The sequence below is a fragment of the Cetorhinus maximus genome, chromosome 24, assembly GCF_964194155.1.
Source record: "Cetorhinus maximus chromosome 24, sCetMax3.hap1.1, whole genome shotgun sequence".
NCBI classification, from domain to species: domain Eukaryota; kingdom Metazoa; phylum Chordata; class Chondrichthyes; order Lamniformes; family Cetorhinidae; genus Cetorhinus; species Cetorhinus maximus.
In genome coordinates, this window is record NC_135902.1 from 1729030 (window position 1) to 1755693 (window position 26664).

At 40.6% G+C, this 26664-nt stretch overlaps 1 protein-coding gene across 1 annotated transcript in view; it reads left to right on the plus strand.

The window, feature by feature from the left end:
- Positions 1-26664, plus strand: part of LOC144699611 (bMERB domain-containing protein 1-like) — a 69283-nt gene that overhangs the window by 26403 nt on the left and 16216 nt on the right. Inside the window, exons 3-5 of the mRNA XM_078570676.1 lie at positions 16616-16689; positions 23531-23645; positions 23963-24036. Of these exons, the coding sequence (XP_078426802.1) occupies positions 16616-16689; positions 23531-23645; positions 23963-24036 (263 nt within the window). The remainder of the gene's footprint in view (positions 1-16615; positions 16690-23530; positions 23646-23962; positions 24037-26664) is intronic.

Here is a 26664-nt window from a genome sequence, read left to right on the forward strand (position 1 = left end):
GCTATTGTTTAGATGTACTAATGTCTCAGCAATCATTCCTCAATCAGTCACAATCAACATACAACAGTAACCAGAACAGAAATGAATAACCAGAAATAACCAGAACACAATTTATGCAGCAAGTTATTAACACATTGGATATACTAGGTGAAAGGATGATGGAAACATATTCAATAGTAGTTTTTAAAAGGAAACATTTGTAAGGCTATGGATAAACAGCAGGGAGTGAGACAAATTGGATAGCAGTTTCAAAGTGCTGCACAGCGTGTTTACTGTACTGTCTGATTCTATAGGTTGAGGGGGAGGGCTGCTAGGGCACAGGCTTTGCCTGATGTTCTGAGACAGAAACCTAATATTCCACATAATTTGTCTGTGCTGATAATTTTGTGATAACTGGAATAATATTGAAATAACATTAAATGAAATTCATACCATGTTTTCCAACTATAATGATTGTTAGAGACAGATTCTGTCAGGTTAGTAAAGAGCAAGGTGAAATAGAATTGTGTAGAATTAGTACTATTTAGATGAGCACTGTCATAATTTGAAAAGCCTCGAGTTTATTACAATCTACAGTGTGATGTTACACCAACAGCATGGTTACTGGATTCAAATGTTTTCTAATATCCAGTGAATGTATCTGTCAGATAAATGTTTTATTAGATTTGTGACTGAATGTAAGTGTATGTCAATATTCTTCAGATATTTGCAATGTTCGTTTCTTCTATGATTGCCATATTTCATATTGTACTATGCATACTACATGCCTGGGAATACAGTAACACAATTGCCATATAATTACTGTATAATACTATATAATATTGTATTATATATACATATAAATACTGTAATTGTCTTTTATAGTTTCTGTCACCTTCATGTGGATGAAATAATACAAAATCACAAAGTCACACTTTGTGAAAACCCCGGCGTATAGCAAGATAGGCCATCGATTCTATTGCTGGTGCACAGAGTATTTTTGAATGCTATCGGGTATCTGTACCTTATTTCATAGGATGAAAAAAATAAGATGAGCATAGAGACACCTTGTTATGATCCTGAGTCAAACCCCCAAGGTTTTAGTAAGATCCGGTTAGGGACCATTAATGTTTTGTTCAAAGTGGACAAAGTTTGAGATTCAAGACGCTTACTAAGTGAATAAAGCCACCAGATTCCATGGGGTTTTGAAGAAACAAAAATAAACTTTACTATATAAGGTCAGAAAGATAAAACAATTTACAATATCTGCCTTGTACCTCATACACTCTAATATTCAGGGTAAGTATGTGAATTAACAACTATGGTTGAACACACCAAACTACACAATAAATGGCAGATGCAACCAAGACAGCGTCCATGGATTTCTCAACAACCGAAACAGGCGTTAGTAATACTGAGTCAACCAATCTCACTGAAACTTTGTTTCTCCCACGAGGGATTCCAGTCTTCATCTTCAAAGATCTAAACTGGGAATTCTCTCCAAAGGTCACTCCAAGTTGGACGGCATCAACAATGGCTCACCTCACAGGGTTTCAACCTCGTCGCTGGGATTCCATTCCCCCTGAATTCCCAAGTATGCACTCCATCACCAACTCACAAGCACAGCTTCAGATATTTGGCCATGCTAAGCAGAACACTACCGCTCCAAAGGGGTTGTGAGAAAGGGTGCTTTTTTTAAAATACTTTTGGGAATATTGTGTTATTATGTAAAGAAGGCTGGGTGTCTACCTGTGTGTGTGATTTAATTAAGCTGGGCAAGAGGATGATGGGCATCAGGCTGTCTGGGTGTTTGGAAACATGAAAGGGTTAAAGGTGTTAAGTTTGAAGAATAAGTAAATAGGTTAGATCTAACATTTGCATTTTTAGATAAGTTGAGAGGTTGTTTGAATTTCAAAGGAGAGTCAGGGGAGAAAAGGAAAATGTTTGCATCTTGCACGAGTCCATAGGTAAATAGTAGTGGGGATATTATATTTTTATTTACCCAAAAGCAAAGACAAGATGGAAACATGGAAGATCTTATCTTTGGAAGGGTTTGAGTTTCAAAGGGGTGTGAAAACAATGGGACTGAGATGAAAGCATAAAAAGGTATATTAGAGTTACTATGGATAGCTGTTGAGGTAGAGAGAGCTAGAGATAGCTATTGAGCTGGATAGCTGTTGAGCCATTAAACTGGAGATGGCTGAAAATAGCTGGAGCTGTTTGAGCTGTTGAGAAGTCTTGGGCTGCAGCAAGCAGTTTTATTCTGAAGTGGATTCCATACCATAAAGTGGAAGAGGATACTGGTCATGTGGTACATCTTTATTGAAGCTACAGCAGTCTGCCTTGTGTGATATTACTGGATTCCATATTTAAATATCTATAAGGGAGTGTTGCCTGGAAAGTGTTTACTTGTGAGTTTGACCAAGTAGAGAGTTTTTAGGGAATGTTTTGTAAAACTAACCTTAATTGTGTAACTGTAATCTTGTGTGCTTAAGTTTTCTTTTATTTCTTTTTGTTAATAAAACTTTTACATTTAATTTTTAAAAACCTAAAAGTGTTACTGGACCTCTTACTGCTGAGATTTGTACATCGTTTTCTCATTTTCAGAACACAAAAGGGTACAGCCCATAAACCAAGTTTCCCTCTGGGATTTGGTTTGCGCAGCAATTAACGCCGGCTGTGGTCAGAACAGGATGTCTTTGCCCCAGAGGCTGCACCACGGAGACACCAACTTTCAGCTCATTTCTTCACTTAAAGTTTGCTCCCCACAGCCCTGTTCCTATTTGGAGCCTGTTTCTCTGCTTCTCTCTTTTTACTGAACTGGGACCTTTCTTGGTCCCTATCTCCACTCTGGGCTCTTTACTGGGACCTCTCTTTGTCTCCTACTCGGGACTCTTGTGTGTGTGCAGCCCGCTCTCGTGTGTGGTGAGTGAGCACGTCGTATGCGGTCTCGTGTGTGGTGTAGAGCACGGTGAGTGTGCGCGGCATAGAGTGCAGCGCAGAATGCAGCAAGCGCGCACCGCGAGCACGCGTGGCGTGTGTGGTGTGGGGCGCGCGCGGCGTGTGTGTGGTGTGGGGCGCGCGCGGCGTGTGTGTGGTGTGGGGCGCGCGCGGCGTGTGTGTGGTGTGGGGCGCGCGCGGCGTGTGTGTGGTGTGGGGCGCGCGCGGCGTGTGTGTGGTGTGGGGCGCGCGCGGCGTGTGTGTGGTGTGGGGCGCGCGCGGCGTGTGTGTGGTGTGGGGCGCGCGCGGCGTGTGTGTGGTGTGGGGCGCGCGCGGCGTGTGTGTGGTGTGGGGCGCGCGCGGCGTGTGTGTGGTGTGGGGCGCGCGCGGCGTGTGTGTGGTGTGGGGCGCGCGCGGCGTGTGTGTGGTGTGGGGCGCGCGCGGCGTGTGTGTGGTGTGGGGCGCGCGCGGCGTGTGTGTGGTGTGGGGCGCGCGCGGCGTGTGTGTGGTGTGGGGCGCGCGCGGCGGCCTCTTCATCTGAACAAGGATTGAGTTTAATTCTATTCCCCCCTCCACATGAGGCAGATCGATCTGAAATTGCTGGATGCTCCAGTCTGTCTATTTTAATTATAAGACTTCCACTGAGACTAACTGTAACTCTGAAATTAGGACAAGATTTAATTTTATAAGCAATTGTACAATGTAAAAGGTACTTTTGTAACTTTATTACTGGATTCAGAGCTCAAACCATTCTTTTTTATTGAATAGTGCTGACTAATAAGCAGTACATTGTGCTGCAGTGCAGTGCTCAATCTTACTGAGCTGTAATAGCCAGTATGCTTAACAAAAATGGGATAGATTCCTCCTGATTCCCCTTCTACCTGAGGTAGAGGGGCCTGAAATTACAAGATGATCTATTTGATATTTTTGCTGGTGGGTGGGTTAGTCACAAATCTGGTAAACTGTTTGCCTAGTCATCCACCCATCTAATAGATACATCCACTAGATATTAGAAAACATTTGAATCCAGTAACCATACCGATAGTGTAACATCATACTGTAGATTTTCAATAAACTTGAGACTTTTCACATTATAACAGTTCTCATCTTTCACTCTAAATAGTACTAATTCTGCACAATTCTATTTCACCTTGCTCTTTACTAACCCGACAGAATCTGTCTCTAACAATCATTATAGTTGGAAATTTATATTATTAATTAACCTGCATGAAATATAAAGATTGGATTTATTCTGAGGCAGCCTGACTGTAACTCCTCCTGGGGAGGCTACACTTTCTCGATTCTTGAATCCCTCTGGATTGGAAGAACATTGGGATATCCTGGAGAATAATTTAAAATATCCCAGTCTGGAACTTATGGTAGTAATTCCTAGCGTTAGTTTGAGACAGGGATGCTACCCACTGCACCACACGACATCCTCCAGATGCACTACCACCTTGAAATATCTATCTGAACCCTTACCAATACTCCTTTATTTTTTCTGTTAATTTAAGTGTGTCGGCCCTTTAAATGTTTTAGCGTGGCTGCACACACACTAATTTAAAGGGGCCAACTAGCACTTGACCTGCACAGGAACTCTGGGTTAGTCATGCTGCTCAGAGGGAACATTAACCTAACACCTTGGAGAATTCACTGCTCAAAACTAACACTATTCTACTTTTTGTATTGTTCATCATCATTCCCAACTCTGAGTCGCCCACTGGCAATTCACAGCGCGGCTCAATTTTCTTATTCCAAGTTCTGATGAAGAGGATTTTTCTGTTAATGAAGAAAAAAATGCCTCTTTTTCTTTTTCTCCATAATTAACAGCTCTGAGGATTGCTGGGTGATGGCACTGAATCAGATTTTCTGATTGTAAAATAAACAGTCTTGAAGCTTTTTCTTCTTGAATGAAGATGTCGTTTGATATTTTTTGTATTGTATGCTATGCAATGCCAGCTAATGAGGTTTTCCTAACTATCCAAAGTTTAGGAATTGGTTGCGTCTCTGAATAAACTCATTTTCAGGAGCTGCACATTCCGATCCTGATAAGATACTTTATGGGAAATATCTTCACTAAATGAAATTTATTTGTTTCATTTGGAAACTGTCAAAAAATTGTTGGGTGGTTACAATGGCCTACTTCAAATTACTTGATGGAACTGACAGTGTGATCTCTCTGCTGTCTTTTTAAGGAGAATTATAGAGAAACAAGTTTTAACACAATGACAAATGAAAGATAACAGGAATTCACATTTAACACCTCACCTCACAGGTCTGAAATCTGTCAAATGTTTAGTCTAAATGTCAATAACATGAAGAACACCCAATGACATGAATCACAGCTGTAGTTCTGGTGAGAATTCTGACTTGTATCTATGAACCAAGAATCTTATTGTCCACATGCAATAAGTCAAACAACATTCTTTCAAAAGCTCAGTCAACAAAAGCAAATTGCATGTATTTAGCAACTTAAGTAAAACATTGCCCTATAACTCTTCACAGATGTGAACAAAATGAATGTCAAATGTCAGAGAGATATAATAATTTTCATAATGTTATTGGAATTTATTGTAGAGTAATTGTGAGTGTGTGTGTGTGTGTGTGTATTGAATTGCAGACACTGGTCTGGGTGCTTTGACATATCAAGAAGAGAAGCTAGGTTTGAATGTTAAATAGGTAAGCATGGTTGGAGTTGTAGAGTGTGAGGTGTTAAGGGAACAATTGCATTTTTAGATAAACCAGAGTACTGAATTTCAAAGAGGTGGTAACCTAGCCAACAGAGGTTAAGCCAAACAGTGTGTTTATTTTTCCCAAAGCTTACTGATAAAATGGTTCTATGAAAGATTTTTATTATTAGAAAATTAGAGTTGAAAAGTCATATTGGGACAGTGGGAATTACGTTGAAAAGGGAGAAATCTGTATAAAGGAGATGAGGTTGTGTGTAGGAAAGAAGGCATTTTAAGATCTAACACAAGTGTGAAAAGCCTTCAGAAACTAAGCTTCAAGCTGCTGTCTACAAGGAACTGAAGTGAAGAAAACTCATTTTGAATTTGACTGTTTGGGGCATCATGTTACTTTGCCTGGGTCTTTTAAAATCCATGTGTTTTTACTGTTGTCTTAACGGAGATGTAACTGGTAGTTAGATTAATCAGGGGAGCTCGGAGTTATTATAGTAGTAATTTGTAGACCTATGTATGTGCTCAAAATCATTTCTTCTATTAATGAATGTTTAATTTAGTTTTGTAAAAACCCTCTGAGACTCAATGTCTTATTATTACTGAATTCAAGGCACACATCTTGAAATTTATACAAATTGCAAAACAGTTGTGGTAGTTGTTTCAAGTTTCCCTTTGGGATTTGGGCAGCTCAGCATTTACCATCGGCTGTGCCATAACACACAACAAAGGCAATGGCGTATTGCTGCTGCACTAGTAACCCAGAGACCCAGAGTAATGCTCTAGAGACCTGCATCTGAATCATGCTGTGGCAGATGGTGGAATTTGAATTCAATAAAAATCTGGAATTAAAGTCTAATGACGACCTTGAAACCATTGTCGATTGTTGTAAAAACTCATCCGGTTCACTAATGTCCTTTAGGGAAGGAAATCTGCCAACCTTACCTGGTCTGGCCTACATGTGACTCCAGACCCACAGCAATGTGGTTGACTCTTAAATGCCCTAGGGCAATTAGGGATGGGTAATAAATGCCGGCCGAGCCAACATCCCATAAACGAATAAAAAAAAACGAAGGGAGATATTGGCAGCTGTGACCAAAGTTCAGAGAACAAGATGAGCCTTGGAAATTTTTTTTAAAGATGGAGAGAGGAGAAGAGTGGATGAGTTTAGGGAGGGTCCCAGCTGTTGAGATGAGGGAGTGGGGGGAAGGAATAAAGGAATGAATGAAATGAACAGAGTATTTGGGTTAAAGGACTACATAGGCTACATAGAAAAAGTGGGATCCAACTATGGAGGCACTTAAACATGAGAGAGAAAGCTAGAGGTCATTCATGTAACTGTGGAATGTGCCTGTGAATGATATCGCCGAGAAATAGCATGTAGATAATGAAGCGGTGATGAGGATATTTGGGGGCTCGGCAGGGGAATGGGTGGGAGTTTGGGGGGGGGTAAGTGTGGTGGAGGACAGAGAAATAATCACTGGAGATATTCTGGCAGTGCTGTGATAGGAATGGAGTGGTGCAAACACAGTCCCACAGAGTTGGAAATGGAGGGAAAACATTAGAGGAGAATGACATGATCTATCTCATGAAATGTTAAAAAGGTCACGAGAATGATGAGGGTTTGTATTATCACAAGCACAGAGGGTGAATTGTGAAATTTGTTAGGGTTGTTTCAGTGCTGCAACAGGGCTAAAGCCAGAATGAAAGGATTTGAACCTGGTCTCAGGGAAGATGGGCAAGGAGTTGGACTTGATGGCCAAGAATGTTTTTTGTTTGAGAATGGATGATGCCAATGGCTCTGAAGTGGAGAACGGCAGAGAGGGATTTATTTACAATACCTGTTAACATGGCATCAGGATAGGAGTGCAGTGGTAAAGGGATTGAGGGAACAGGTGAGTGTCTTGGATGGAAAAAGGTGGGTGAGATTGTTGTGGTATGCCTTATGGGATACCAACACGCCATTGTAGTATAAGGGTGTTCAGCAGAGCAAAGGTTAATGTGGGACTGGAGAACAGTACTGCCGATAGTATGATGCAGGGAATCATGTGTGCAGTAGAGTTTGGAAGGACTCAGCATGGAGACAGCACCAACGCAGGGCTGTACTTTGGAGATGTATATAGTTGTGGGTTAACAATAAATGGTTAATGTTCAACTATAAAAGCCTCCAAGCCTCTGTGAGACACCAAACAAACCTTTACAACAGAGATGAGAGCAAAACTACAGAGAGAAGGTGGTTCAGATCTGGAGTAGAGTAAAGGCTGGAGCTCAAGAACATCAGGTAGTGGAGATTAGCAGCACAGACAGTGACAAACATATCAATGGGCTATTTACAGTTAAGTGGGTGTGAAGGAAGTGGATGAGAATAGAAGTTCATAGTAAAATGTAACTTCAGCCTATTCTTGCCCTCCAGAATGACCCTGGAATAGTTGGTTGTTGTTGTTAGTACTTGTTATGGTCCAGCCAGATCTGATGATAGGTAGCTCAGCCCATGGCATCCAGGATATACCTGAGTTTGCTCCTCTCAGACTGTAAGAAATGTTCTCCAGGGGATATAACACTTCATTAAATTATTTTAATTTTATTAGATTTGTGCTTTTTCAAAATATTGCTGTACTATTTAGGTTCTGTGTATGAAACCTGTAATTATACCTAAGAAGGATAGTTTATTATGTGTTATTTCCTGCCATTTGGAAGGGTATGGTGGAGATCTTATGTGATTGTCCCGTAATTAACATTCTGTGATTAAAGGTTAACTATTAAATCTGAGCATACGTACATAGTACGTAGACAGCCAGAAGAAAACACTGGGAGTGGTCAAGTCCAAACTGGAATAACATTTCTAATTGAGGTTTTGAAAAGTTGGTGGTGAAGATTCTTAATAAATATTACTATTTGACAGCAAAGCATCGACTGGGTACAGGAGAAGTGAACACATAAGGTCACACAGCCATAACTGAACCCACACGCTTTTCCTTTAGGAGTTCCATTAGGAGCATGGTATCCCACTCAATGTTCGTCTCTGTGCTACATACATATGAACATGTGAGTTCGGAGGAGTAGGCCACTCGGCCCCTTGAGGTTACTCCGCCATTCAATAAGATCATGGCTGATCTGATTGTAACCTCAACCCCACATTCCTGCCCACCCCCAATAACCTTTCACCCCTTTGCTTACCAAGAATCTAGCTACCTCCTGCCTTAACAATATTCAAAGACTCTGCTTCTACCACCTTTTTAGGAAGAGAGTTCAAAGACCCATGGCCCTCTGAGAGAAAAGATTTCTCCTCATCTCAGTCTGAAACGGGCAACCCCTTATTTTTAACTGTGTTGCTGTCTGCAGAAGTTGTCAGACCTGCTGAGTTTTTCCAGCTATTTTTGTCTTTGTCCCTTATTTTTAAAACAGTGATCCCTAGTTCTAGATTCTCTCACAAGAGAAAACAACCTCTTCACATCCACCCTGTTAAGACCCCTCAGGATCTGATATGTTTCAATCAAGTTGCCTCTTACTCTTCTAAACTCCAGTGTATACAGGCCTAGCCTGTCCAGCCTTTCCTCATAATGATTTATTCTCTGATACTAGTTGTATCAGTTGTAAGGTATAATGCTATTGGATTTTATTTATCATGTATTGCTGTGTGAAAAAGATTTACACTAGTTTTAGAAAATGTGAGAGGGAAGAGCTTACATCATTTTTTTCAAAGAAGCTAGTTTTCTGATTTGAAAAGAACATTGTGTACATATAACCCAGAGTGGTTAAGTAACAAGTGTACAATTGTCCGATGTCCATCTTGTTCTTGAATCAGGAAAAGAAAACCATTAATGACATTTCCTAAAGTTATTGCCAAAGTTACATGAAACCCACACTCATGGCATGGGAGTATGAAATTAACATGGGAAAGGTCAATGCTTTGAAATGTTAATGAAATGTAGAACATTGCATTCAATTACAAAGTGTTTGTTAACTCTAATAAAGTCCAAGATTAAAGAATCTGAACATAAATCCTTTTGTACCCATCACCTGTACAGCCCAGATATCATGTATGACATGACCAGGTGATTAGGAATTCATTAAAGGATTCTTGGACACCCAAGTCCACGGTCTAAATAGAGAAAAACATAGGAACAGGAAAGGTCATTCAGCCTCAAGTCTTTTTTGCCAGTCTATCATACCTGATCTGTACTTCAGCTCCATTTATCCAGCCGCCTTTGACCCACGTCCCTTGATACTCCTACCAACAAAGACCTGTCAATGTCAATTTTGGAATTTCAATTGACCTAACATCAAAGGATTTGATAGGGTGGCTATGGAGAAGTGATTTTCACTGTGGGGAAATCCAAAACAAGGGGGCTTCATCTTAAAATCAGAGCAAGTCCATTTAGGAGTGAAATAAAAAGCAACCAAAGTCTTTTGGGGAGACAAGTTTCGGATTTCCACTACCCCATGCATGAAAAACACATCCTGATTAAACTTCTGAATGGCTTGCTCTAATTTTAATATGAAGCCTCCTTGTCTTGGATTTCCCTATAGTGAAGATTACTTCTCTTCTAATCTACTCTATCAAATCCTTTCAGCATTTTAAGCACCTTGATTAGATCATCCCTCAGCTTTCTAAAGTCACAGGAATATAAACTAAGTTTATGCAATCTCTCCTCATAATTTAATTCTTTAAGACAGTTTATAATTCTGTTTAAACTGTGCTGTACCCTTTCCAAGACCAATACATTTTTCCTGTGGTTCAGTGCCCAAAGCTCAGCACAGTAACTCCAGATGGTGTCAAATCAAGGCCCTGTAATTGAAGTATCACTTCCTTATTTGTGTGAGGTGTTGGCTAAAGGCCAACACTCCATTAGCAAGAATATTTGACTGCAAGAAAAACATTCTTCCATCACTTGAGTATCATCTCCCTGTTCTCGTTGCCCCCTTTACTTCAGTCAAACATAAAAGTAAATCCAAGTGCTTTTTAAACTAATTGGCCTGGGTTTTACAATCTGCATGAAGTGATGTGCTCACCATTGACCTTGAAGAAAGCTTCCCACAAAGATCTTGCATTCTCTTTGTAGTGTAGATTTCACCTTTTCCAATGTTAACTTAATTCTAGCACCAACTATCGGGGAATTCTGGCAGCTACAACAACGATGTCATCGAGCAAGCTAAGCAGCCAATCACATTGAAGAATTCTCACAGTCAGCAAAGCAGTAAGCAAAATGCACTGGTTATCCTCCACCTTTCAATCATCTTACAGAGAATAAAACAAAGATCGGATAAACATGGGATTATGATAGAAGCTGAAATGTAAACATTTTTCAAAAATGATTATATTAAGAAGCTATGTAATGTTAATCATAACAGAAAAACTTGACATTCCACAAAGGGCCAGAGAGGTTGACTTAGTATGCAATTAAAAACCCAGATGTTTGTTGTTCAACCAGGCATAACTTTGTTTGCTTTTACAGCAAGATGAGAGTGTAGAAGTTGACATCAATTTAAATGATTTCTAATAATCTCCATCAGTGGGGACTTCAATAGTGTGACCAATGGAGACATGGAATCACAGTTTCACCATCGTTACAACTGCAACATCTGGGTTGTTGAGTTCTCCAAAATGCATTGTGAAGATCACAGGTTCAATCTCCCGATTGTGCTGATTTCAGTGATAGGGCGATGGTTAGCACAGGCAACTTGCTTCCCCACTCCAAGGGAAGGAGAAGGAATAATTGACTTGTCCTTTTGTTGCAATTACACATCTCTTAGTGAACAGCTGATGAACAGGATTGGTTGAATCCTGGAACCAGGCTGCCTGTCTGCCTGCCTGTCTACAGGAGGTGCAGGACCTAGCAAGATCTGCATGGGGACGAAGATTCAAAGTGAGGAGGGGAAAGAGATTTTGCGCCTTTATACAATTATATAAAATGAATAGAGGAACTGACTTTAAACTCCAGTGACTCCAAGTTTCACTTCCACTGGGAAACAGCCCCAGCCCAGTGAAAAAACATGGGCCAAGTGCTGGTAAATGGGATTAGGTAGGTAGGTCAGTTGTTTCTCACGTGTCGGTGCAGACTCAATGGACCAAAGGGCCTCTTATGCACTGTGTGATTCTGTGAAAATGAAATTGGTTTATAAGGGAAGAGATGCATTATTCTACTCTGCCTTGTCCCAAATCCATTCCTTAGTTAACATGTTTATTCTGATTGATCCATGCAGTGTATGACATAGGAACATATAGTGTTTGTATCCTGTTCTCTCAGCTAGAGGATCGGCTCAGCAGCTGGAAGCAGATGTCTCTGGCAGTATGGTGGAAAGTGACAAATGGGTGGCGTATCAGAAGAAACAACTCATTCCAGTGCTTTCACGTCCTCATAACATTGTGTCCATGAATATAAGCTTTGCATTTACTCCGTCTGAAGCTATTTCAATATGCATGGTGACAAAAAGGTGTCTTCCTGTAATGTCAATGACCCTAGAGATATATGGTCACATGATGGAACTGAAAAAAAAACTGACCAAAAATGACCTCCTGCAAATAACCCCTTAAATCAGCCAAAGTAGTGATTAAAAACAAAAATAATTAGAAGTTTAAAACAAAAGCTGAATAAATCTATTAATACTCTCAAGGCTGTGTGGAGAAGGTAGAATAGAAGGTAAAAGTGTGGGTCAGGTGAGATGGTTATCATTCTGATAGGTGCTGGGGTCAGATTGGTATGAAGATGATTCAGCTATAATTCCATAATAGTTTTGTTCAGAATGGCATTTTGCATTTAGAAATATTAGCAACATAAGAGCTTCTTTTGATAATGAAGAATTGTGGGAGAAGCATCAAAGGAAAGTACTTTTAGGGTTGAAAGCAATTCATGGTAAAAACCGAGGTGAAAGTTGCAGTGATGTTGGCTGCTAATGGAGTCAGTCTAGTCACCCACGGGTGGTTGGAAGACTACAGAGTAAGTAAGCTCCACCCTATGCCCAATATTTCAACGTGCGTTCTTGCTGCACAGTGCTCTTGCACAGGGAGCACAGAATTGGAAGATTTACTTACATGATAACTGTTATACTATCAGTTAATGACAAAGCCGAAGAATTCACGGCAAATCCTGACAATCGATAAGAAACTTGATGAAGGGAGAAATACAATGAGGATTTAAGGTTGTGGCGGGGTGAGGGGGCTTGATGGTGGGACCATTCCTGTTTCTAATTTATGTAATTAACTTGGATTCAAAAACACAGTCCAATTGGTCAAATTTGCAAATGGTATTAAACCAGGGGACCGTAGAATTGGAGGAAGCTTTTCAAATTCCAGAATCAGTTGGACAAAATATGTAAAAGCTCAGAAGAATGTTCGAGAAAATTCAACACATGCAAATGTAGAGTACTGCACATCAACAGAATAAGTAGATGACCTATGTGCTCCTTGCTATTTAAAGAATAGGAATTAAACTGAAAGACACTCAGGAATTTAAGAACACCTGATGTGTCGAATCAATACATAGCAACAATCAGCAAATCCAACAGAATTTAGAACTAGATTGGTTCCTCTGTTTTGGATAAGTCAAAGGAAACCTTGACCAAACTATACAGTACTCTGATTAGATTACATCTTGGCTATGGTGCCCAGTTCCCATTGTCAAGATGCAAAGGAGATATGAAAGTACTTGAGGCAGCGCAGTGGAGAACCACAAGGTTGATGTTTATTGTTAAGGGTCTGAGCTATGAGGAAGGACTGGAAAAATATAAGCTTTTCATCCTAGAAGAGAGGTATCTGAGAGATGATCCTTTAGCAGGATATAGGATACTACAGAAAATGAACATGGTAAACCCAGAGTTTTATTTTAAACTAAAATGAGAGTAAGACAATGAGATGCTGTTTTAAACTAATAAAAGGCAGATTTAGGACTGAATTCTTTTTCATAATGATCAGTGTAAGGAATAATCTTCCAGGAAGAACAGTAATGGCAACAAACCTGGAATTTTTTGAGACAATTTGAAGTTTGAGACCATTTGGGATCCTTCTAGTTGAATGAATTCAGATGGGCCAAATCACCTCCCTCTTCTGTAATTATCTTCTGAGATCTATGTTTCAGCAATTATATTATTTCTGCTTGTTCTGTGCACCTTATCCCCAGAGCTTGCCAAATGAATTAAAACATTAATCTGGGACTAGATATCCTCTGTTAGATGCACAACTAAAGTTAGTTAATTTGAACTTTGGAATTAAATTTCAGGATATAAGTTTATAAATGCTTCATAGTTATGTATGGCATTCATTTCTTCAACCTCTGTTTAATGCAGAATAGCACAGAGATGGGACTATGCTTCATGCTGAATAACTCCTAGATGGCGATATGTTAGAAAACACAGTGAAATTATTAACTTTAATAGCGACGGACAAATCACTGTCAGTTACCCCAATATTTGTTACTGCATCAAAATACATATATTACTCTCTAGAAAGTGTGTCTGTAAATAAATTGGGCAATGCAAAGAACAGGATTTTTATGCATTCCTTGTTAGTAGTGAACAGAAATTTACAGCCTCAAGTTCTTCTGAAACATGGCAAGCATGTCTGTTTCATGTGGAATTGCAGAATACTTGTTTTCGAAAAGGATGAGCGACTTTATTCTGAGGAGAGATGAGAGAAGTTGAGATGGCTCTTAGAATAGAGAAGGTTATGGGGGGGAATTGGTGGATGTGTTCAAAATTCTGAGGGGTTTTGATGAGAACCAGCACAGGTATAATGGGCCAAATGGCTCCCTTCTGTGCATTAAGATTCTATGAAAGTAAAATTGCCAATTTCATTTGTAGGTCTTCAGTTGTGAAGAAGGACAGGTGATTACCCATGTTTGTTAAAACAGACATTTAACTCCTAATTACTGAAATGATGAACCCCACTTGCAAACAGCAAAGTAGAAGAATCCAGCTCAGCAGTGATGTCGAACCCGGATAAAATGTATTTTCAATTAACTTCCCATGGCTAGAGCCTCTACTCTGCTCATTGTTTGAGGGAGATTGACACATGACAGAAGCAGCTATTGGATAATTGCACAATCCCATTCTATAATATTCCATGCGTTAATTCCAAAGAGGAATTTATTTCACCTGAACAAGGAGAAAAGCCTTATTCTTACCTGGGAATGGGAATGGAGGCTGGTTTGTGTTGCCTTTATATCTTGTACACAACATAAGGCTACAAATACTTGGCTTGAGAAAGGAAATAAATCATAAATTCAAAACTCCAGTGTTTTTTGATCATTAGCCAAAATTTCTAAGCTTTTTGTCTTCTCTCCTAATGTATCTCACAACATTGAATGGAATAGCTCCTGTGAGCCTACCCTCAAACCATATTTTCCTTGCTGGGTTTAATTACAAGGCATTTTTCTAATAGAAGCTTGAGATGATATAAAACCACAAGAGTGAAATTGAAACAATATGAAACATACTAGAACCTGGCTCGATTTCAGCAATGTAATCATTTCCAACCATTATAATTGAACACCTTTCTGAGACATCTTCTGCTATGATTAGGATCTGTTCCCTTTTCCATTGTGCATCATTACTGAAGTTGAGACTCTTTAATTGAGGTAGAAGCTTGAAATCAAAAGCTGGGAGTCCCTTCGGACACTCAGTTTATGTTTCTCTTTACCCATGAGAGGAATTAAATAATGATTGTGTATGTTGCATTGTTTATCCAACCCCAACCCTCAAGGAAGGAGGATAATGCATGTGTAGAGGGATGGCAGGTCAGTAACTGGTCATGTCAGCTGACACGCTCTGAAGGATGGCACATTATCTTTTTCTATAGTTTTTTTTTTAAGCTTAAAAATATAAAAGAAAAATCGGTCTAGATTTTGCAGTTGTAATGGCTCCAAGAATATCTTTTAGAATTTGACAGTTGGTTATATTCAACCAATAAAGTGCTTCCCAGTTCATGTACCAAATAATTTTTTATTAGATTAAGCTCTTCAAATGAAATATTTGAACTTTGCTTGGAGTTTTTAAATGCTATTCTTTCACTAGTTACTAAAGTTATAATTTTATTTTTTGTGTTGCTGATCTATTATTTTTTCCCACTTCTTTGCTTGATCTCCTATAGTGGTCAGAAAACAGGAATTGATTATAGGGGTAACTTTAAAAATCATTTTTAGTATGTTGTTTTTCTTTCTTCGTTCATGGGAGTTAAAAGTCAACCACATTGCTGTGGGTCTGGAGTCACATGTAGGCCAGACCAGGTAAGGGCGACAGGTTTCCTTCCCTAAAGGGCATTAGTGAACCAGGTGGGCTTTTACCACAGTCACATGGTCACCAATACTGAGACTAGATTTTTATTCCAGATTTATTTATTAACTGAATTTAAATTCCCCATTTGAATTGATGTCACCAAATGATCAGTCCAGTCCTCTGGATTACTACTTCAGGAATGGTTATGTGATGTAAAACCAAATAGTAAAGTTCTATATCTAGACTGATAATTGTTAGTGAAACAGCAAGTTTAATTTAGGAAATTTAGTAATGAGGGGCCCATGAGTAAAAGTTAGAATGATATTATAAAAACAAAAGATAATTGAGAGAATGTTTATGACAGCATTTAATCCACTGTTAGGATATACAACAGGTAAACAACGATGAGGTAAAAGTTCTGAAGAAGAGTCATACGGACTCGAAACGTTAATTCTGTCTTTCTCTCCACAGATGCTGTTAGACCTGCTGAGTTTTTCCAGCAATTTTAGTTTTTGTTTGAGGTAAAGGTTGTTGTATTTAAATAGATGTTGTTTACAGTTTTGGTTGCCGTTATTACTAACACATTGTGGCACTAAATAGTTAATCTTCCACAAGCTGAATTGTCTCAAAGATTTCCTTGTGGAATTTTCCAATCCCACTTGGATTAAAAGGAAAAGCTGCTAACTAGTCAGTTTCAGAGATCCAATACTGTTCAATCATAGGGAAGATAACACCCTTAGGAGAATTTTTTTTCATGTATTTCTGTGGATTATCACATTATCAATGTGTTTTCTGATATTTATTTCTAGGATGGATGATATACAACTGTGTAAGGAAATAACCCAGTTTAAGAAAGAGTTGCAAAAACTGGTATCAATCCCAGGTGAGTATCTGAATCTGCTGAAATCTTCATGTAGTTTGACATGAAACAGTCGGTTGGTTAGTTTATGTTGTTTTAAAGCAAATCAAGAACCAGCACCCCGGTATGGCGTTCCAAGATTTTTCTCTCACTGTGTGTAAAGTTTGTACTGATTCCAGGAATGTGGAAGCTGAAACAATTCTGTAAAGGACAGATATATACTGGACTGTAATACCCAGTGAGTTTCACAGTTATTGGTGGAAGTCAACTGAAGTGATATTTAAAACCTAAATGGAAAAACTATCAACTTGTATTGCGTTAATGCTGACATTAGTTATAATTTACTGTTGTATTTTGTGCTGAAACAAGTGGAGACTCTGCTCCAGATGTTGATATTGTTTTTCTTTCCCTGATAACAGAGTTAGGAATGATGTCAATCGTGCATCATGCAGCAACATGATTGAAGCTGGTTTAACCTGTGGGTTCTCTGATTTAGGCCTGAGTTTTTCCTCCTGAGTCAGGAGGATAAGAGTTGGGACATTCCCAGCTCCACAGACCCGACTTGGGCAAAAGTGGCCCTGGGATTTGGTGAGCGGCGTGTAACAGGAGTCAGGCTCGCTGTCCCTGGAACGGGTGCAGAGGCTGCCGGGTGCGGGGTGCGGGGGCTGGGCGGGTGCAGAGGCTGCCGGGTGCGGGGTGCGGGGGCTGGGCGGGTGCGGGGGCTGGCCGGGTGCCGGGTGCCGGGTGCCGGCCGGGTGCAGAGGCCGCCGGGCTGCTGGGTGGAAGGTTTGCCTCGAAATCCAACACTTTGTCAAAGTTTAAAAAATACCAATAAAACAAAAACCAGCCCTCAACACTCCCCCATGCACTCCCCATTCCCATCCATGCCACCTCATGCCCCTGCACCCACCCCCATAACCCCCATTCCATCCATGCCAACCTACACCTCAGCACCCATAGCAAGCAATTTTTTTTCCAAAAATTTAGAGGGCCGGATTTTAAATTCCTTACAACTTTAAATGCCTTAAATGTTTGACAGCTCCCTTTAAGAGCTGGTCTTTACAGCTCCTCCTGACAGTCTGACGGGTCCTTTGACAGGTGCTTCTGACAGGTTTGAACAGTTGGTTTTGGCAGGTCTGTTGACAGTTCCGATCAGCTGGACAGTTAATGGGTTTATGCACTTTTTATGCACTTTTTATGTACATTTATGCCTGTTTTTAACAAGCCCAAAGGGCATCTGACCCCCACCAAAGGCATCAGGGGGCCAGATCCAAAGGGGTACCTTACCTCTCCAAAGGGCTATCCAAATGAATCCACAAAGACCTACTCGTACCTGGTCTAATCTACATACTCCAGGGGAAGAATTTTCCCCCTGTTGGGGGGGAAGTGCAGGAGCGGGCGCCTGTGATCGGTGCCCCGGATTGGGGGGGCGCGCCGCCATTTTATGTGCGAAGGAGCGCAGTGATCTCCCTGAGACTAAATGCTGCCTCGGGGAGATGGGCGCCAAATTCAAAAATGGTCAATGCACAAAGTTAAAATTTCCCTGACATGTCCCCTCATGTGACACTCACATGAGTTGGGACATGTCCATCACTTTTAATCAAACATTTATTAAATTTTTAAAAACCTACATGAAACCTCACCGCCCCCCCCACCGGATGAGGTTCCATGCTTTTACTGAAGCCCGCCAGGGTTCCCGGACTGGATGGGCAGGTCCTTTAACGAGTTCAATTACTTTTCAAATGGCCTCAGTTGACCGTTGACAGGTCGGTGGGCGCACAACTGATTCGGCTGCGCCCCCACCGACCTGAAAATGGAGATGACACAGGGTGATGTCGGGAGTTCCGCCCGAGTTATCCCGCGTCATTTTACACATCGGCGAGCGGGCCCCGCCCCCGCTTGCCGACCTCAATATCCTGGCCCAGGCTTCACGCTACAGGGATGCAAAAGATCAGTGTCGAGTGGAGGTAGCTGATGATTTAAATGGCCAGCTGCCTCCATAAACCACGGATGTGCGAACCCTGGCCTGCCCCCCGCAAAAATAGGGAGTGGCATTTTTGAGGGCGGGACTAAGGATTTTTGGCCATTTCCACCATGATGGGAGAGGCTCTCTGGCCTGGTGAAAATTCAGGCCTTGGTTACAAATGGCCTATAAATGTAAAACTCTGTACTCAAGGTAAATGAAACAGACAAGAAAAACAATTAGAACCTTAAAATATAAGAAACAGGACCAGGATTAGGCCATTCAGCCCTTTGAATCTGTTCCACCATTCAATAAGATCATAGCTAATCTTATACCTCAAATTCATCTTCCCTTATTAGCCCCATATCTCTTGGTTCCCTTAATATCCAAAAATTTATCAATGTTTATCTTCAATTTACTCAACAACTTGAGCTCTCTGGGGTAGAGAATTCCAAAAATTCATCACCCACTCAGTGAAGACATTTCCCTTCATCTCAGTCCTAAATGGCTGACCCCTTATTTCTGTGACCCTTTGTTCTTGGCTCCAGGAAAAGCATCCTCCCAGAATCTATCCTGTCAAGTCTCCTGAGAATTTTATATGCTTCAATGAGATCACCCCTCATTCATCTAAATTCTTAGGAATTGTTAGGAAATAGAGGCAGTTTAAGTAAGTTATATTGGTATTTGTGGGTATTAGAACTGAGTTTTAGCTTTAATGTTTAAGTTTTACTTGTATTTCTGTATTTGTGTGTTAAGAAAAGGTCAAATTGAGTTTTAGGTTCACTTTAAAAGATGCCTGCACTTCTAATGAGTCTTTTAGGACTGTTGCAGCTAAGTTAAACAATAAGAGTAGAAAAAACAGCGCTGTTGCCTAACAACAGGTGTCCAGAATGGCAGGTCCCTCCCACAGACACACACACACAAGAGTAGAAACGGTTTGATTTTGGAAGCTGTTTGAGTTCAGTTGGTTTTGAAAGTAGCTGCCAGGAGAGACTGGAGCAAAGGGGACAGATAGCTAGTTCCAAGCTAAAAGAAAGACCCCAAAAATCCAGGGAGTGGAACAGGAGAAAGTTTGACCTTCTAGTCAAAGGAAGGACAGCAACCTGGAAAAAGGTCCTATTCAGTGAAGTTAAGACTGAGGGGCAGAGGGAAAGGCTCCAAGCTTCGGATTTAAAGAGACAAAAGCTGCAGAAAGCAGATTTAAAGTGAGAACATCTTGCAAGAGGCAAGAAGGTCCAAAGAGACAACAGAAGGTCTGTAACTCTTTGCTATGGGCATGTGAAGCAGTGATACTGTTGATGGCTGAGTTGGTGAGAGAGCGTGTGAGGAAGACAGTTTGAATGCATGTGGTGACCCAGGGAAGAGGAACATCAAGGAGGGTTTGAAACCCTGGAGGTGAACCCTTGCGGAAGGCGCGGGAGAGAAAGTGTTTATTTGGGAGAAGTTTCTAAAGCGAGTTCTTGGAGAATGGAGGTTGGAAACCCTCATGTGAAAGACAGAGTTCAATGAGACTGATTGGCTGACGGTGTAACAAGTGTCTGGGGGGAGTTGAGGAGAGATCCATAGCATCTGGTTGAGGTGGCATCTGTCACTTGGTTTCAGAGTGTGGTGTGTCTGACCACAAGGTGCCTATTGTTTTACATGGACTGTGTACTTACTGTGAACATTAAAGTATAAGATAGCTTTTGTAACTTGTGTTATCCTTACAAATCTGTATTTATCTGTAAAAATATAGTTGTGGGTGAAGGCGTATTGTAATGTAGTTTACCTTTTTCTTGTTGAATAAATGTTTTATTCTTTTGTTAGAAGTTCATCAGCTGACCCCTGTGACTCTGTTCAGTAGCCACTCTCCACGTACCTAAGCAAACAAATAAAAGTTAGGATCTATCAAGCTGGGTTCCACTCTGGGATCAGGCTTGTTCAGGGGTAATCTCAGCTGGGATTGTAACAGGAATATAGGCTTAGTCTACTCAACTTCCCCACAGGACAATCCCAAAACTCAGGAATCAGTCTTGTAAAATTTGGTTGCACTCCTTCTGAGACATGTATATACTTCCTTAGGCTGGAAACCAAAACAGTACAGAATACTCCAGCTGTGGTCTCACTAAGCCCTATATAACCTTTACTCTTAAATTCCAATCCCTTTGTAAGAAAAGTTAATTTACAATTTGATTTCATAATTGCTTGTTGTGTCTATATGTTAACTTTCTGTAATTTGTGAGAAAGGGCACCAGGTCCCTCTGCCAATTTTCCCTCATTCTCTCATCCTTTATAAATATTCTGATTTTTTAAATCTTTCAACATGGATAATTTGACACTTCCCTCTATTATAATCCATCTGCCCCACATTGTAATCCATCTGCCGTGTGTTTCTTTACAGCAGCCAAAAATAAAGTTTACATTTTGCATTTTTAATTTGGAAGCTAGAAGCACTTGTACACCTTTTTCAAAAATATACCCTTTCGGCCTTTCTGTTTGAGCGGAGAAAAATGATTTCTCTTTTAGGATATTTCTTCATGTTTATCAATGCAGAATAGAAAGATTTTTCCATATTGAGCTTATTGAATCAGTATCAAGTCCTCCCAGATCAGATAATACATATGTTGGTTGCAGGATAACTATTTACTCTAGTCCAGCAATGATTTGGGAATCAATCTGAGCTTTATTTTCAACATCCTGGTTAATGAGTTTGTGAAAAATTCTTACTGGTATTTTACCAAAATGATTAAACAATTTTATTGAAATAGGTTAATAACCTATTAACATACAAAATAATTTTACCATTTACTAACTCATCAGCTAAATTACATTCAGGATATTTACAAAAATATGTCCCGTCCAGTCGGGTGATCTGTGTTCCAAATCCCACACTAACCATCTTGCAAGATTGCCTGGCCTTGAATTTATGAATAACTTTGTGAGGTTTCAGGAACTGAGCTGAGATGGTCCAAACTCAATTCACATAGAACCTTGATGCACATCAGGGACTCCCATCCAATCAGACTGGGCCGGTTATAATCCCAAATATTTCCCAGTCTCCTCAAATATTTTTTTTATTTGAAATATGTTAACAATGATGACCAGATCACTAGAGAAAATGAATTCAGTAATAGCCTAGTCTTGTTAACACTATCGAAAGGAGCAAAATATTTATTCATCCTTAATTTGGTTTCATGAATGTAATTTTTCCTTCCAATTTCTCTCTCTACCCACCTGTTTCCCACCCCCCCAGCCCCGTCTTGTCTCATGGAACCATTGATTATTGTGGCTCCACGAGTGATATTTAGAGCAGGTGACCATTCTTCACTGGAGGCCTTTTTTATCCATAGATGATGTCAGAGCTGCCCTGGATATTGTCCCCTGGGACACCCCTCCCCCCACCCCCCACATTCACCCACATCCACCCACATCCAGCAACTATCACTTGATTGTGATTAGAAGTGGAGACCCAAGTTATTTGTCAACACCCTTTCTCAGGAGAAATGGTCCATTCTGTTTGCATGCAATGTATTCGGACTGTCCAGCAACATGCATTCATGTGCATAAGCTAGAGTTTTGACCGTTTGTGTAAGTGGCTTATACCAAGAACGAAAGGTTGTGTGAGAGATTTGGGAACCTTTAGTTTTTGCTCTCAAATGTTTGCTTTCTCCCTTTTTGCCTCCGTGCTGTGCGCAGCCCCAGAACTGCTGCTGCATCCTACCTCACGCAAGATGCCAAGATAGGGTTGCCAATTCTGAAAGGACATATTCCCAGAGCTTTCACCACATGGGTGCTGACCTCGGACCTCCCTGCCAGTCAAACAGGTCTTTTGTTTTCTGTCTCCAATATTTTTATTACCAATGTGTTCAAAGAAAATCTAAAAAAGACACTTTTTACATGTCCTATGATTTCTCTCTTGAGTTACTCCACAGTACTGTGTAGGAGCTGGAACCTTTATTTAATTCCTGGATACTGTGGAATATTCCTAGAGGAATCCTTGTGTGTGAATCTCGAGAGTGAGCACTGTCAGGCTGCAGCACAACATTGCCTGACCCTATTTTCAAAGGCACTTTAACAGAAGTAACAGGATTAGTTATCGTAATTTAGAACTTGTTCTGATTCCATTATTTTAGTAATTATGGTTTTATTTAGTGTGTAATGTACCTTTTAAGAACAATACATTTTAGGAAAGATCACATGATCTGTGGTAACCAATACGAGAGTAGTGCAGGCTACCTCAGCAGTCAGTGTAGAGATAGAGTTGACTTGCCAACCAATCCACATCCTTTTCTCCTGTGGTATAAATTGTTGTGATTGTTTGAAATTTGGCATTCTTGTGTTTGTCCTGATGAGTGCAAGATGAAAAGCTTCATCAACATGTCTCTTGTTTCAGCAACATTTAAGTTTTGTGCTATCAAACGAATGTTTGTAACTGTCTTTGTGATGTTTATTGAAGGATTAATATTGACCAAGGCACTTGAGGATAATACCCCTGCTCCTCTTCAGAATGGTTCTGTGGGCTTTTGACATCCACCTGTCAGGGCCTTGGTTTAACGTCTCATCCTAAAGACAGCCCTTCTGACAATGTAGCAACCCCTCAGTTCTGCACGCCAGCCTATATTTTTGGGCTTGAGTCTCTGGAATGGGGTTTGAACCAGCAACTCTCTGATTCAGAGACCAGAGTTTACCAACTGAGCCACAGCTGATTTTCCCCTTCCTAACCTAAGGGCAGTGTTAATTGGAGCACTCCTACTGCCACTACAGATCTGTTCATTCTATGCAGACCAGGGATCAAAACTGAGCCATTACTGGCCTGTAAGATACTGTTACTTCTGGAAAAGCTTCGTGTCACCGGTAGATAGGTTAAATAAAATCTTTCTCTATAAATACTGACCTAATAGGCACTCTCATTTATAAATCTAGATAAGGACAAATCGAATGAAGATAAACAGAAAGAAGAAGAATTATTGAAACGGATCCACAAGCTGGTGGAGACGAGAGATTTCCTTGTGGATGATGTTGAATTTGAACGGTTGAGGTACAGCACTTCAATTAAACAAGCCTTGCAGATAAATGTTGACACAGCCTAAAGGGTTTGCGACTTGAATTATCAAATATGGGTTGATAAAGTTGCAATAAAAGCAGAAAATGCTGGAAAAACTCAGGTCTGGCAGCATCTGTGGAGTGGAAAAGGGAGTTAACATTTCGAGTCCGTGTGACTCTCCTTCAGATTTTTATTTCAGATTTCCAGCATTCACAGTATTTTGCTTTGATAAGGTTGCAGTTGCTTAGAATTAATCAGCTACATGATGTTTGGTAAATAGTGATCACTGAACTTTATTACTTTTACCACAGAGAAAGAGAGGAAGATAAAGAAATGGCGGATTTCCTGCAGGCGAAATTATCAAAGGCCAGCTCGAAAAAGACAAGTAGGTGTTTGATTGTCAAGACGCTGATTCCTTTCCTAGTTGTCACCTCTGTAAATTTCTGCTAATGCGGAAGAAGAAACGTCCTCTCCAAATCTGTAATTTCCCTGTTTTTACGCCCCCCACCATCCCCAGCATCAAACCTTTGTTTTTGGCCCCAGTTCATTTGGGCAGAAGTTTGTTGCATCAAATACTGTACATGCATCAATTGATCACTACCTCCAAATGCCTCTTGGCTCGTCATAATGGCTCTACCCCAAGTGAAAGAGCGATCCAGGCAAACTTACTGCAGTCGTACGAGTTTGCAAGGGTGTAAAATTATGCCCAGAATTTGTCGCAGTAGGGAATGTGTTTTATCTTTTTTTTATTAAAGTGATGTTTGTATATTTATATCCTCTATGGAACCAGCACTGTATTTTCTGTTTCTTTGAATGCAGTTTTTATAGCTTTTGTATGAATCATATTAAAAATTCAAATTCTTCCATAATTAAATGTTTTAAACATGCTGTGCCAAATGTGCATGAATGATGGTAAAATAGTTTGAAACTGAAATTTGTGCAGTTAAAGAAGGAACATACGGCCTGAGTTCTGCACTTCCTGACATTGTGCTGGTTTCCACTTGTTTGTGGGAAAAGTTTATGTCCTGCTGTATGCTGTTGAGATTGGCAGGAAATTTAGGTGTAAATTCACATCCCAAATTGAGTGCCCCGAGCATAATTTCAGGAATAACTTCCCAGTGACAACATCACAAATTCAACCCTGGGTTTTGAGAAGGGGCTTTAAAGGTGAGAGAGAAGTGGAGGGGTTTTACTGGAAGAATTTCAGAGAGTGGGGCTGAAGTGGCTTTAAACATCTATGAGAAGTGGTGGGGGTGATGGGAACCAGAGTTGGAAGCAATCCTGGAATAAGGTCGAAGGAGTTTGATGAGAGAACATGAAGCGAGTCCACGGAGATATTAAAGATGAAGATGAGGATTGCACAATCAATTCATTGTAGGGAACCAACATGGGTCACTGGAGACAAGGGTAATCAGTAAACAGGAACTCGTGTGGGATGAGGCATGGGCTGCTGACTTCGGCCAAGTTGTGTTTGTAGAAAGAGAGGAAGAAAGACTTGCATTTAGATAGCGCTTTTCACAACCACCAGATGCCTCAAAAGCACTTATTAGCAAATGAAATACTTCTGAAGTGTGGTTGTTGTAATGTAGGAAACGTGGTTGCCAGTTTGCGCACAGTAAGCTCCCACAAACAGCAATGTGATAATGTCCGGATCATTTTTAACGATGTTGATTGAGGGTTAGATATTGGCCAGGACACAAGGGTAAATCCCCCATTCTTCTTTGAAATAGTGCCATGGGATCTTTTACATCACCCAAGCAGCCAGATGTGGTCTTGGTTTAATGTCTAATGAAGGATTGGAGGTTGGCAAGGAAGACTCTGGGGAAAAGTTGACTTAACAAAAACCTGAGTAAGGATTTTAGTGGGGTTAGGGTGCATTAGGAGCTAAGGGGTTTAATGCTAGGTAGGTGAATGTGCCATGGAAAGTGGTCTTGGACAGGATGTGGGGTTTAGCTTACCTGAGGGTAGAACTGGACACTAACGGTTTTCAGTTTTGTTCAGAGTGCTTGAGGAGCTGGAAATGGGAAAAGAATAAATATTGTAGGGGCTGAAAACAATGGCTTTGATCTTCCAATATGCCACTTAATGGTTACCCCAAGATAATTGTGAAGCAAGCTGTTCGGCATTAAAAAGATAACATAAGTAAATAAGAAACAGGAGAAGAGTAGGCTATTTGGCCCATAAGGCTGCTCTGTCATTCAATAAGATCATGGCTGACCTGATTGTGGCCTTAACTCCACTTTCCTGTCTGCCCCCCATGACCTTAGACAGATTTTTGATTTACAAACGAGTCAAACAGCAAGATGCAAGAAACAAATGATTTGAATGGGGTAAAAGCAGAAAGAAATCAAAAGACAATCCCGCCTTCCCAGCGATGAATCTGGTAAACTTCCGTTGAACTCCCTCTATGGCAAGAATATCCTTCCTTAGAAAAGGGGATCAAAATTGTACACAATGCACCAGGTGAGGTCTCCCCAAGACTCTATACAACAGCAGCAAGACATCTTTACCCCTGTACTTAAATCCCTGTGCCAGAACCAGAACTGAAGTTGACGGAGTAAAGATTGGAAATATTGAGGGAGACTTTCCCAGGTTTCGGTGGTACAGAAACAGAATGCTGAATGTCACAAGCGAAAACTTACCACCTGTCCCTGATTCTGATCAGCCATCTCCATCCTGATTGGCTGGAATGCCTGTCTCTTTCAAGGATCAGGTCCTTTTGACATGTACCTTAGAGTCAATGACACAGGCAAGATCCCAATCGCCATTTTAGCAGAGTAAACGCTGGGAACAAGTCACCCAGTTTGATTTAATTTTGTGGCCAAAGATCAACAATAGGAAAGTGAAAACTCCTTTGGAGGTGACAATTCTCCTCTGACTCTGCAGGAATGATGTTGGTTGGTGCTGGCCAAGCTTCTCCTGTCCACCATTGCCACATCCCTCCACCCCTGCAATACCTTGCGAAAGCTCGGGTTGGTTTCCAAGCTGCTGAAAATTGCAAGGAAGCTGCAGC